Consider the following 12,458-nt stretch of genomic DNA (forward strand, 5'->3'; position numbering starts at 1 on the left):
TTCTTTATTGTACTTTTTTCATTTTGTTAAAGCAAGAATTTGTATAGATCTTACTTTACAAATCCTTGGTTATAAAAGTTAATAGGGGTAGGAGGGTCCTGATCCCGAAATTCCAGGCTTAAAACACGAAATCCCCGGCGAAGTCCCGAATTTAAAAAAAAAATCCCGACATCCCGAAATTCGAAAAAAGAATTCCCGGATCCCGAAAGAGCATCAGCATCGGGGACTAAAAAAATATATTAAAGAAAAGCTTTTGACTAGACTTTCACAATGTATGATCATGTGATATTGGACAACTTTGACCTTTGACGTCATTCATGACACGGAAGTATTCTCTATGAATGAATTATTGCACGGTTAATAGGTTTTCCAATACGTATACAATATAGTCCAACTTTAGTTTTCAGTGATAATAGTGTTTACAAATTTAACAATAAGAATTTAGGATTATTTCTATCTTATTCTATTATTTTTGAGAAGAAAAGATATTTTCTAGATATTGATATTGATTGTTGGTACTAATTTGTTGGTACGATAAGCGACGGATTGTATTCTTACGCTGGGATCCGCCATCTTGAACAGTAAAAGACACTACGGTCAGCCAGAGAAGTACCGGTGAACCGGTCATTATTCCTTTTTATTACATTTCGTGAAGCAAAAGTTAAACCAGGACTGGTTGGATATTAAAATGACACAACAGCTGCCCATCCGATTCCAGGAGCATTTGCAGGTGCGTAAATAAACGCTAGCCGTACCGGTAACATGCCGAACTCACGCCCCTCGTCAAGACAATAATTAACTATTTTGACAGCTATTTTTATGTTATTGTTTACATTTATCATTGCGAAAGATACATTTATTTAGAAACCTTGGTTGTGTATAAAAAAAATCATGTATGCACCCTTTCTTTTTAAAATGAGAGCATTTTAGCAGTTGATGATTTGGCACGAAAAAACCGGAAATAAACTTGTTTTTTTACCGTCATAAGTCACCTTTTTATGCTGAGACAACTCTGTTCATGAATTCAATAAATTTCTTATTTACAATAGCTTGTGGAATTTTTTGCTTTACTACAGTTCTACTGACTGTAAAACAAGTGTTACTCGGAACGCCCCCTAACCAGAACTTTACCATGATTTCAAAATGCTAGTATGAGTCATTCAAATCATTACGTATGTTCCAAATTTCTAATTTGTAACAAGCCAACCCTATTTTAAAGTTTAAGACTGGAAAACTGTTGACAGTTATTCTTACAAGTAATCATCAACAGATTGGGAGGGGATCTACATTTTGTATATAAATGTGCTTAATAACCTCAATAACTTCATTGTTTAGACTGCAACATTCAATGTAAACTTTGAAACCTTTTATCATTTGGTCACTACAAAATGTACAATTGTTCATGAGAAGGACAAACAATATGTACGTCATGATGTACATTTGTAAAAAAGTTAAAAAAAATCAAGGGTAGAATAAGATTGGGAAAACTGTATTATGTCAGTGTTGAGGCTGTTGGTCCTTCCTTCCACCTTTAGCTTCCACTACTTCTAAACTGCTTCAGCTTGAAAGGTTTTTGTGACACTTTCCTGGATCTTACTTGCATGAGTTAGTTTTGTACCTAAATAATTTCATGACAGATTTTGGGGTATAATTTGGCATGACATGGGACTTTTTTTTATCATCACTGTTATTGTACACCTGCATTAATTTGGTACATTGTACAAGTACATTTGTACTATATATATACAATGTACTGTACAATGTGCACGCAGTTAAAGGGTCAGTTTGCTGCGTCTGTTCGTCATAGAGTCCCTACGCCCTGGATTTGTCCTCTCTCGTTTTATAAAAAATATCAATATTTAGGATATTAAAGCTTTATAAACTTTTCAAATATTTATATGGAGGAAAGGAAAACCGACACAACTATAGAGTCCCTGAAGTGGATACCTCAGGTGTTCAGGGTTGTTATAACAAAGGACATAAAATGTAGAAAGTCTTATAACTTAAACACTCTAGGGACCCTGCAGAAAATTTATTGATCTACATGTTTTGGTGCTGACCAATGTGCTGCAATGGCTTTTTTTACATTGGTCATCTGGACCCTCACTAACCTTCAAAATACTGGTCAGAGCCTCTTGGCAGACAGGACGAATGGTTTTCCCAAAATCTGCATTGGTTGTCTTGTCTGCACAAGTAGGGAATTTTTAAGTTAATTGTTTTACTTGTGAAATTATTTCAAGTTTATGATTTTCGTTCCACTCTCATTACATAAAATTTAGTTTTACCATCATGCTATAGCCATGGATATAAATGTAACTAGCTGGATTTGAAGTTTATAGTATTGCCTGGACAATGGACATAGCTGCATCAGCACCAATCTTTCATACTCAATTTCCACTATCCATTGATATTGCATGTGATTTCAAAAGACAATGTTGGTTGGCTCTTTTCAAGTTTTCTTAATTTTTTTGGTGGCATGAACTGAAAGTTTGAGATTTAAATGCATCAATGGTCAACTAATATTCATATCAAACACTGCATTGATTTTGTCAACATAATGTTCAGTATTCTCTTTCTTCATGCTTAACCACAAGACCTACATCATGGGCTTGTAAAATTGCTGACAGGCTTGTAAAGTTCTTCTATTGAAGATATTGATTTGATATTTGAAGTAATGTCTTAACATGACCAGTTACAGTTCAAGTTCGAGTTTTGTTCCGGTTCAATGATCTTGTGCAGAGTTACATGTATGGTCCTTTGACTTAGAAAATCACTTAGATCATCAGTTTTCCACCCCTTTTCATCATTCTTGAAGATATAGATTTGATAATTGGTATATAGTTTTATCATGACAAGTTACAGATCAAGTTCAGTTTGTTCAAGTTTGATAATTTTGTGCAGAGTCTTCAATTCACTAAGATATTCAGTTTTTAACACTTTTTTGTCATACTTGAAGATATTGACTTGATATTTGTTATATATGTATATATAGCGTGTAGGATACAGTGCAGGCGATTTGGTTTTGCGATATCTCAGTAGCATGAGTTCGAATCTCAGCGAGGGAAGAACAAAAAATTTGCGAAACAGATCTAACATTGCTGGGCCGATGTTTAGACGAGTTGTATATATACAGAATGTACACAGCCATGTATCACCATCACTGCTTGTGATCCAATGGATAAATCTGTTGTAGAGTTGTTACTAGTTCAGAGGTACTTGTTATAAATATAATTATCACATATTTGTTACGAATACGTTGGGTTTTGCATATGCAATAACCTCAAAATTGCACGGGGCAAAAAAGACGATATTGATATTGTGCCCTGATTCCAAATGACGTCACGTCATTGCGTCCTTTATAATGACACTTTTGTGATACAAAATTTAAAATTTTACCTGTTATGTTTCCTTAAATTGTAATAATTGAACTTTGTGTCTCTATTCTGCAGAACTTAGATATGTGATAAATAGATTATAACATGTCTTTTCCATATTGGCCCTGGTATCATCCCTCGACCCATATCGGCCCTCGGCTAAAGCCTCGAGGCCGATATGGGAGTCTCGGGATGATACCAGGGCCAATATGGAAAAGGCCATGTTATAATCTATACTTATTTCTGTGACTGTATCTTGCATAAATTTGTAGGATCCTTTAATTTACAATAGATATTTCAGCTGATCTGTAACAATTCCATCTTCATGCCTTACATTGTATATATCATGTACTGTATTATGACGCTAGATTAAAACTGACGAGGAAAGGTAACACCCGGCCATCAAAAGCTTTATTTTGTGAAGCCATTGTAGTCCAGTGGTCTAGCCCGTCAGCCGTCTGATACAGTGCAAGCGATTGGTGTCGCGATATCTCAGTAGCATGAGTTCTAATCCCGGGGAGGGAAGAACAAAAAATTTGCTTTCTTACAGATTATACATTCATTGTTGGGCTGATGTTTAGACGAGTTGTATATAAATATATATATATATATTTGAAGTTTACACCATGGCAAGTTATAAATAAGTTAAAATTTTATGACATTGAAGTTATCGATAACATTAGAATTTAGTTCAAATACAATGAATTTCAACGGGAAGGGGACTAACAAGTATAGCATGCAATACCCACATATCATTACAGTAATAATGAAAATTAAGACATATGGGGTAAAATAGACTGCAACTGTAAAAATCCCATTGACATGTACAAAGTACAGCTCAATCCCTGTCTTCTCAAGAAGTGTTTTTTTTTATGCAAATACCTTGTCTCTCTGCTAGTCCAACAAAAACACTTTTCTCAGAATGACAACACATGCTTGATTTTGACCATATGCAGACGTCACATAAAACCATCAGACCTTTTGTTGTTCACGCACACCACCTTGGCTTTGTTTACAATTGTTGAAAGCCATGTGCTTTTTGGCGGGAAAATTCGGGAAACCCCTTATTAACAGGAAACAGTTACATTTCATTGTTATTTATAGACAGTAGGAATTTCATTTTGGAAATAATTTTTTGATTAACTGCTAAGATTTATTCATGAAAAATTAATAATTTCTTGGGGTGAAACTGATAATACTTTTTTTTATTAAAATAATTTACATCTAGGGGTATGGAAAGGGGGGCTGTTTTTTTTCAATAATATTACAAATATATAAAAAGTTCACCAGTCTGAAAATACATGGTTAAATGGATTTTAATTCTGAAAAACTCATGTTTATTTAATTCCTTTATTATTTCCATCATAATCAGAAACAAGCTACATGTATAAGGTATTTCAAACATGTATTTTTGGCTTTTATATAAGAACATTCAAGACTATTAATATGTATGTGCCTGTAGTAAAAACAAACCTGGTAAGAGCCTAAAAAAATTCTACAGGGCCCTTGAAAAAAACTTTTGGATCCAGACTGGCCTTGAGAGAAGATGTTAAGTATTGTTCCTGACTGTATTGCAGATTTATGTGAAGTTTTTAAACTGACATGCACAATTCATTTCACAAGTGTAATAAAAATAATTCTACAAAACAACGCCGTGCATCGTGTTGCAAATTCATCTTAGACCCACCATGCATCAAGAATTTTCTAGGGAAGACACTGAGACATAGATACACATCGTCACTGGATGTCTGTCTGTCCTTTTAATCCAATCTTGTTCATGCTCCCATGTGTACAAATTCTGTCAGATTGTTAAAAAACTTGTATCATAGGTTTATATCAGCAATGTCTTGGGCGAGTTATAAAGTCATTGCCAATCAAAGTTTTTTAGAAGAGTTGTCACCATTTGAAACATCATAATTATTTTGTATCTTTACCACTCTCAGATGTACAGAATTGTATGAAATTTTTTCAAAGGTATATATTAGGAATATCTTTTACGAGTTAAAAAAAAAGAGTTGTGTTCCTTGGAAATATTAATTATATTGAAAATTGCCTGTATGGCTTTGAGAGTACTCTGTGTACAATTCTTGTTGAAAATTGTTTCATTAGTGCTTTCATGTGTACAATACTTGTCAGACAATAATGAAACTTATATTAAAGGTTTTTGTTTATTTGGAAAATCAGTGCCTATAAAAATTTTTAATACAGTTACATGTATGACCCTTGGAAATATTGATTTATATGCCTATGAAAATTGTATTGTTAGCACTTTCCTGTAAACAATTCTTGACACAACTTTATAAAACTTATATGATAGGTTTATATCAGCAATGTCTTTGACTCTTTTTAAAACTAGTGCTAAGCAAATTATTTTAACGAGTGGTGCACTTGAAAATATACATATAGAAATGTATTAATAATATTAGAAATCACATTGCATTTGCTTTGAAGATTGCATATTTTTTTAACATATTTATCATAGGCGGATCCAGGGGGGCCCTGGGGGGCCTGGGTCCCCCCTTTCGTGGGAAAAATTTGGTTGATTAAATAGGGAATCACTGAAGCATGACTGGAGCGGACCCCCCCTTAGGAAAAGTTCTGGATCCACTACTGTTTATAAAGAAGTTTAAAAGAACAACAAAAAGTGGTTGTTAAGTTATTGTCTTGGTATCATTTGTAAGATAAATCGTGTTTAATGCAGGGGGTGACTGCACTAGTACTCTGTTCTTTATTATAATAAGAATATTGACAGGGAACAACTGTAGAACATACATCATGTACATTTCTACATGTGTACGTGTTTTGACCTACCATGTATGATGGTCTTTTTAGTTCTCTGAAGTGAGGAGGACAGTAAAAATATCTAATAATCATGATAATTATAGATAATGTTTATATTCTGAACGAAAACATTTTTATGTCATTTAAGTATGATATATTTGAAAGACAATGATTTGAATCATTAGCATGATTAGGCATAACTTATGAATATTTCACAACATTCAGTTGATTGTGGCTTTTAAATTACTGATCATGCTGATTGATTTGACAAGACATGAACAGATTTTTTTCCAGCTCAATTTAGAAAGCATGTTATACTCAATTTATATTGGAAATACACTTGTACACAGATAATACCATTCTTAAATCAATATATACAGTTTTCTATGGTAGCAAAACTGGAGATCAATAAAACCAATAGTTCTGTATCATGCCACTCTTAAATAATCAGTTGATGACCACTTCTATACAATTATTTTTAATTTTATTGTTGTTTTTGATATTTGTTTGGACATTATCTGAACAATCCAATAAATAATTGATAGCTAATTTGTACTTTTATTCCATGACTTTAGAAAAGAAAATAGAAAAATCTGGGTGGGGATCGGTAAAAAAAAATAATATAAATTGTTGTAATAGTCCTATTTCTTTATTTGATACAAAAAGTACCACATGTCATCACATGTTTTCACTGAAATATACAAATATCTTCAAACCAATAACCATTCTTGTTTGAAAAAAGCTTTGTTAAGTCAAATGTGAAGCTTTGCTAATCAATGTTTATGTTTGCATTCATAAAGTTTTATTTGAAGTGTTTGTTCTTGAGAATTTTTATAATCATTTCATAATTATAAAAGATAATTTTAACTTTGATTAGAATCTGAATATATTGGTCTACAAAAACCAATATACATGTTGCACCTGACATTGAACAGATACATTTTTTGACCATTGTCCATGGCCAACATACAAAATTTGGGTCATTAACTTTTTGTCAGGGTGGGACTGTCATAGCAAACTAATCCGTATTGGTTTTGCTCCTTGTTGAAGACTGAAGCATGACTTGTAGTTGCTTAAATCTACTTCATTTTGACCTTGTTGCTGTTAGATAGTTGTCTCATTGATAATTATACTCCATATTCTTATCTTATTCATGTTCAGTAAACATGTTAGATAGTTGTCTCATTGGTAATTATACTCCATATTCTTATCTTATTCATGTACAGTAAACAGAAATTAAATTCTGTTGAAAATTTTTTAAACTAAAAAACTGTGTCAATGTATCATGTCACTATACTTTTCTTGGCAATGTTTGTAGTCCGTTAATATGATAAATGGAGCTAATCAGCCAGTTTGTTTGAGGATTCTGTACTTTATCTTTTTCATTTGTTATCTCAATACCTTTGCATTTCATGAATAAATGATTAGAGTTGAAGGTTATTGTAATTAATTTTCAGATAATAAAGGTTTTTACTTTTTGAAACATCTATCACTGATATTACTTATCAAGAAATTGATCACAAACCACTGATAAACTGAACTATATTGACATTCTCTGTGGTTAACTTGTTAGGGGATTTTAGGGTACAATGTACACTGTTCATATGTACATGTAGATGTACTAGACTTATAGGTCAAATAAGTCAAAGGTTTATTTGTGGATAACTATATTCGTAACTAAGGACAGCTGCGCCTTTTGTACTTGTTTTAAAAGACTCATAGAATGAAAACTAGAATCATGGAATAATTTTCATCTTTTCTCATGAATAATTACAATATTTTTTATAACACATTATATATAGATTAAAGTTACTAATTTTAGATTTTTTTGGTTTTGTAGCTCCAAAATGTTGGAATCAATGCTGCCAATATTGGGTTCAGTACTCTTACCATGGAGTCTGACAAATTTATTTGTATTCGAGAGAAAGTGGGAGAAACTGCCCAAGTTGTCATCATTGATATGAATGATTCTTCTAATCCTATTAGAAGACCCATCTCAGCAGACTCTGCCATCATGAACCCTGCTAGCAAAGTAATTGCACTCAAAGGTAAATATTAAAGGGTGTGAATAGATTAACATGATTATTTTGTTGATTTCCACAAAATGTATTAAAAGAAATAGGGATTCAAATCCTGTAAAAAAGTTTTTAAACAGATTTAGACCTAATTTAACATCTGTGTAAGTTGTCAAAAATTGAAATTATAAAAAAAATATTTGTGCAATATGAAAAGTTAACCTGTTTTCTCTGATACTAGTCATGCTAGGTCAGGTAACTTCTGTATCTTATGTTAAGCCCATGTTTGGGGGAAATCAAAATCACAAAATTTAAAAAGAAAAAGTTAGCAGATACACCAGACATTTGAAACCAGTGAATGGCCAATATTTGTCTGACTCCAGATACACCAGACATTTGAAACCAGTGAATGGCCAATATTTGTCCGACTCCAGATACACCAGACATTTGAAACCAGTGAATGGCCAATATTTGTCCGACTCCAGATACACCAGACATTTGAAACCAGTGAATGGCCAATATTTGTCCGACTCCCAGCAAATTTTTCCAATTTTGTTTACTGTTTAGTAATTTGTGAAGTGTTTTTGATATGTCTGATAATTTTTGATTTGTCATTTTATAGCTGGAAAGACCTTACAGATTTTTAACATTGAAATGAAGAGTAAAATGAAGTCCCACACCATGACAGAGGAAGTTGTTTTCTGGAAATGGATAACTGTGAATACAGTTGCCTTGGTAACAGATGTAGCTTGTTATCATTGGGGCATGGAAGGTAACTTTTTTTTTAATGTGATAGGTCGAACAGAGAATTCTGGGATTGAGGAAAGATTTTAGATTTCTTGTTTGTTTATAAATTCATGGAAGTGATATATTAATAGGAACTATCAATGTTTCTTATGCAGCGCAGTGGCTTTTTAATGAAATGCTAGTTAAATTAAAATCTTGCATGTTCTTAACATATCAGTATGTTGTAAACTTTTACATCATTAGGTTTCTTGTGGAGTGTTGTCTCAATGGCAATCATACCACATCTTCTATTTTTAAATTTACTTGAAAATTGACACTCATTTCTATAATTATTAAAACAAGTGATGAAACCAAAGATGTCATTGATTCTAAGGAAAGCAGAACACCTCTTGTTGATCTTTGATATATACCAATTATGCAATACTTGATTGCTGTACATTTTAGGGTGATTATCAAGCTTCTTTGGTGTGTAGAGTCTATCTTGTATTTATTTACAAAGATATAAAAGATATATGTCACTTTTGTGCAATGTAGTTTGTTCAGCAATGACATAAAACAAAATTTACAATAGTTATGAAGTTCACAACAAATGTTTTAACATTTCAACTAGGAAAAAAGATAATTGTTTTAGTTCATGTTGTATTTTGTGTATAATGGAAGAAATAAATCTTATTATGATCATGTCTGCCTTCATTTCTGTAAAGGCCAAGGTAAATATGCATGATGATACTCTTGTGGTGGGAAAATAGGTTTTTAAAACTTTAGTATATATTAGCTTCCATTCCTTGCAATATGGATTTGATACATGCTTGAAGGGCAATCTTGACCAAAAAACGCTGTGGTAGATTTTCTATCTGCCTACTTTTTAGTTTACCATATAAAGTTTTTGGGATTTCTGGGCTTATCCCTTCCTAAATTGTGTAATCCATGAGAAAGATATCATATATGTTTGCATGTTGTTGTTTTTTACATTTATATCATGTTTTAAAACTTTGTCAAAAGTAAGTCAATACAACCTATAACTACTTGTTGTGTTTGAGTTAGTATGATTTTCATATTGAGATGTAGGAATTTCTGAACTGTAAACATGTACATGTATGCCTATTGATGTCTATATAAGTCCACTGACTTATCAGAATCATTAGAACATTAATTTGCATATATTGCATGCTGGTTCAGTTACAGAAGTAGGAACAATTTCTTGGCATTAAAAATCAATTTAAGAATTGGATTACGGGTATATCAAATTTCACATCATCATATTGTTACATAACGAATCATCACACATAAGACAGTAGGGACTAATTTTACATACTTTTATATGTTCCTCTGACATTTGGTTCAAGTTACATGTATATCAAAATCAAAAACACAGTACTATAAGTCACAGGAACATTTAAGGTGCTTGCTATTGCACTTTCAGCAGGATGTCAGCATCCAGGCATTTGTAGGTTAATGTTGAACAGTTTAGTTTAATCAAAGGTAACTTTTTTCAGTCTACAAGAATAAAAAAAAAAATCTAAATGTCAGGTATCTTTGTTGTCTCTATTAAAGATTTTTAAACCAGGCTAAATAACTTACCATTAATTACCTAATTAGATGTTTATATCGTACATCTACCACAGACTCCCAGAGTGAATGCGTTACAGATTGGAGAACATTATTTCTTGTTAAATGAATGCTTTAATAGGTAATAGCATTAGTGATTTTAAAAAAAACAATCTGTAAAATTTATTAAAATAAAGCTTTAAAACATGACTAAAGAAATTAATTAATGATTTGTATTTGAAATAATGCACATTGTATGTAGATTTGGGTAGAAATGATGGAAAGAACCTTGAGATTTACTCCTCCTCCCCACCCCCTTTACAATTGTATTTTCAATATGTTGATGTATATTAATCCCTTCTATTTTAGGTGACTCCCAACCACAGAAGATGTTTGATCGTCACACTAACTTAGCTGGGTGTCAGATCATCAACTACAGGACAGATGCTAAACAACAATGGCTGCTGTTAATTGGAATATCAGCACAGGTAAATACTTATCTAGGCAGGGAAACAGTTCTCTTTGTTTTGCTTGTCTTTGTAATATCTTCCTTTAATAGCCATCAGAAATCAGTAAGTTTTCGTATTAAACTGTGAAATTATTATTTCAACACATGTTGGTGAAAAAGTCTTACTGAAAGTTTATATAAAATTTACTATGTTCTTATTGTTCAAGCTAAATTGAGTAAAAGCTCACAAGTAACAAAATTTGAATTTGGAGGATACTGTGGTAAAAAAGGATCAATTTTCTTAATTAACAGAAGCAAGCAGGGCAAGAGGCTGTTTCTTTGTTTTAAAATTATAATTGATCTTTTAATATTGAAACATAAAATACATTCATTTCATCGCTATGTAACAACTGTAGTTAAAACGTAGCACAAACATAGAGAATATAATTCACATAGGTGTATTTCTATCCTTTGTTGTAGCAGGTTTCTCTAAATGCCAGTTTTAGGAATTAATATGTGATATTTATAACATCTTTTTAGGATATCTGTACTATATGCAGAGGATTTCTTTTCTTCAAATTCTCATTTTAAAGAAACAATTATGTATAAAAGATGTTCTGGTTTATGATCGAATTGATACCTAATAAATTTGTTGACAAGGGAGATAAGAACCAACATGCTTAAAAATTGCTCCTTTTCTCATATTGGTGATTGGTGATAAATGTTGATCAATTTTTGATTAGATACTAGTTAACATGATGAAAACAATGTACATTTTTGTAACGATGTTGAAAATATAGTACAGGTATCCTGCTCACTTTAAGTGTTCTACCATACATTTATTGACATTTCAGACGGGGCAGGAGGCAGCAGTAAGTATAGGCCACACCCACCTTCTATACACTTCACCTTCTTACCTAGTCTGTCAATAATGTAGTGTCGCAGAAGGGAAGGGGAAAGGGATATAAACAAAAATATTTAGCTTTTGAGAGAAAGGCTGACAGTTACCGCAGAAGATATTTTTTTGTATACTCTGATACATGTTTTAGTAGATGGATCATTAGTTTTATGTTTTTGTGTCTGTTTTTTATACTTTTGACAATGATGATCAGATCTAACCAAAAAAAAATCACATTTCTACATATTGAAAATATTATATATTCCCACAACATCAAATTGTGTTTGACACAGTTGTTTCTTTAACATATGTACATATATAAATCCCAACCCTTAAGTAGACTCTCATTTGACCTTCATCTTATGTCATAAAAATTATGCCTTAGCCTAGTTGCATGAATTAGGCAGCAGTTTCTTTTTTTTTTACTAACAAAAGCTGTTGTAGAAATTGTTGGAAATTGGAATAAAGCATGCTATTAATATGGCTTTTATGTTTTTATTGTTTACCAATTATGTAGAAAATAGTCCATAGGTTAAATATATATATATAGAATAACGAAAATTAAATCTTAGTTCTCAACATAAGCCTTAATTATCTTGAAAGGATTTAAAGTTCCATATTTTAAATTTATGTCATAAGAAAAAACT

At 32.0% G+C, this 12,458-nt stretch overlaps 1 protein-coding gene across 2 annotated transcripts in view; it reads left to right on the forward strand.

Annotated features, from left to right (window-relative positions):
- The first annotated feature begins 337 nt into the window (after positions 1 to 337).
- LOC139527660 (clathrin heavy chain 1) overlaps positions 338 to 12,458 on the forward strand; it is a 45,019-nt gene continuing 32,898 nt past the window's right edge. Inside the window, exons 1-5 of one of the 2 annotated variants that reach the window (XM_071323205.1) lie at positions 360 to 730; positions 7,996 to 8,203; positions 8,793 to 8,942; positions 10,835 to 10,953; positions 11,768 to 11,785. In XM_071323205.1, coding sequence (XP_071179306.1) covers positions 689 to 730; positions 7,996 to 8,203; positions 8,793 to 8,942; positions 10,835 to 10,953; positions 11,768 to 11,785 — 537 coding nt within the window. In that variant the 5' untranslated portion in view covers positions 360 to 688. Of the gene's footprint in view, positions 731 to 7,995; positions 8,204 to 8,792; positions 8,943 to 10,834; positions 10,954 to 11,767; positions 11,786 to 12,458 lie in introns of both variants that reach the window. The other variant, XM_071323206.1, reaches the window with a different exon arrangement.

Source organism: Mytilus edulis, chromosome 6, assembly GCF_963676685.1.
Source record: "Mytilus edulis chromosome 6, xbMytEdul2.2, whole genome shotgun sequence".
NCBI classification, from domain to species: Eukaryota; Metazoa; Mollusca; class Bivalvia; order Mytilida; family Mytilidae; genus Mytilus; species Mytilus edulis.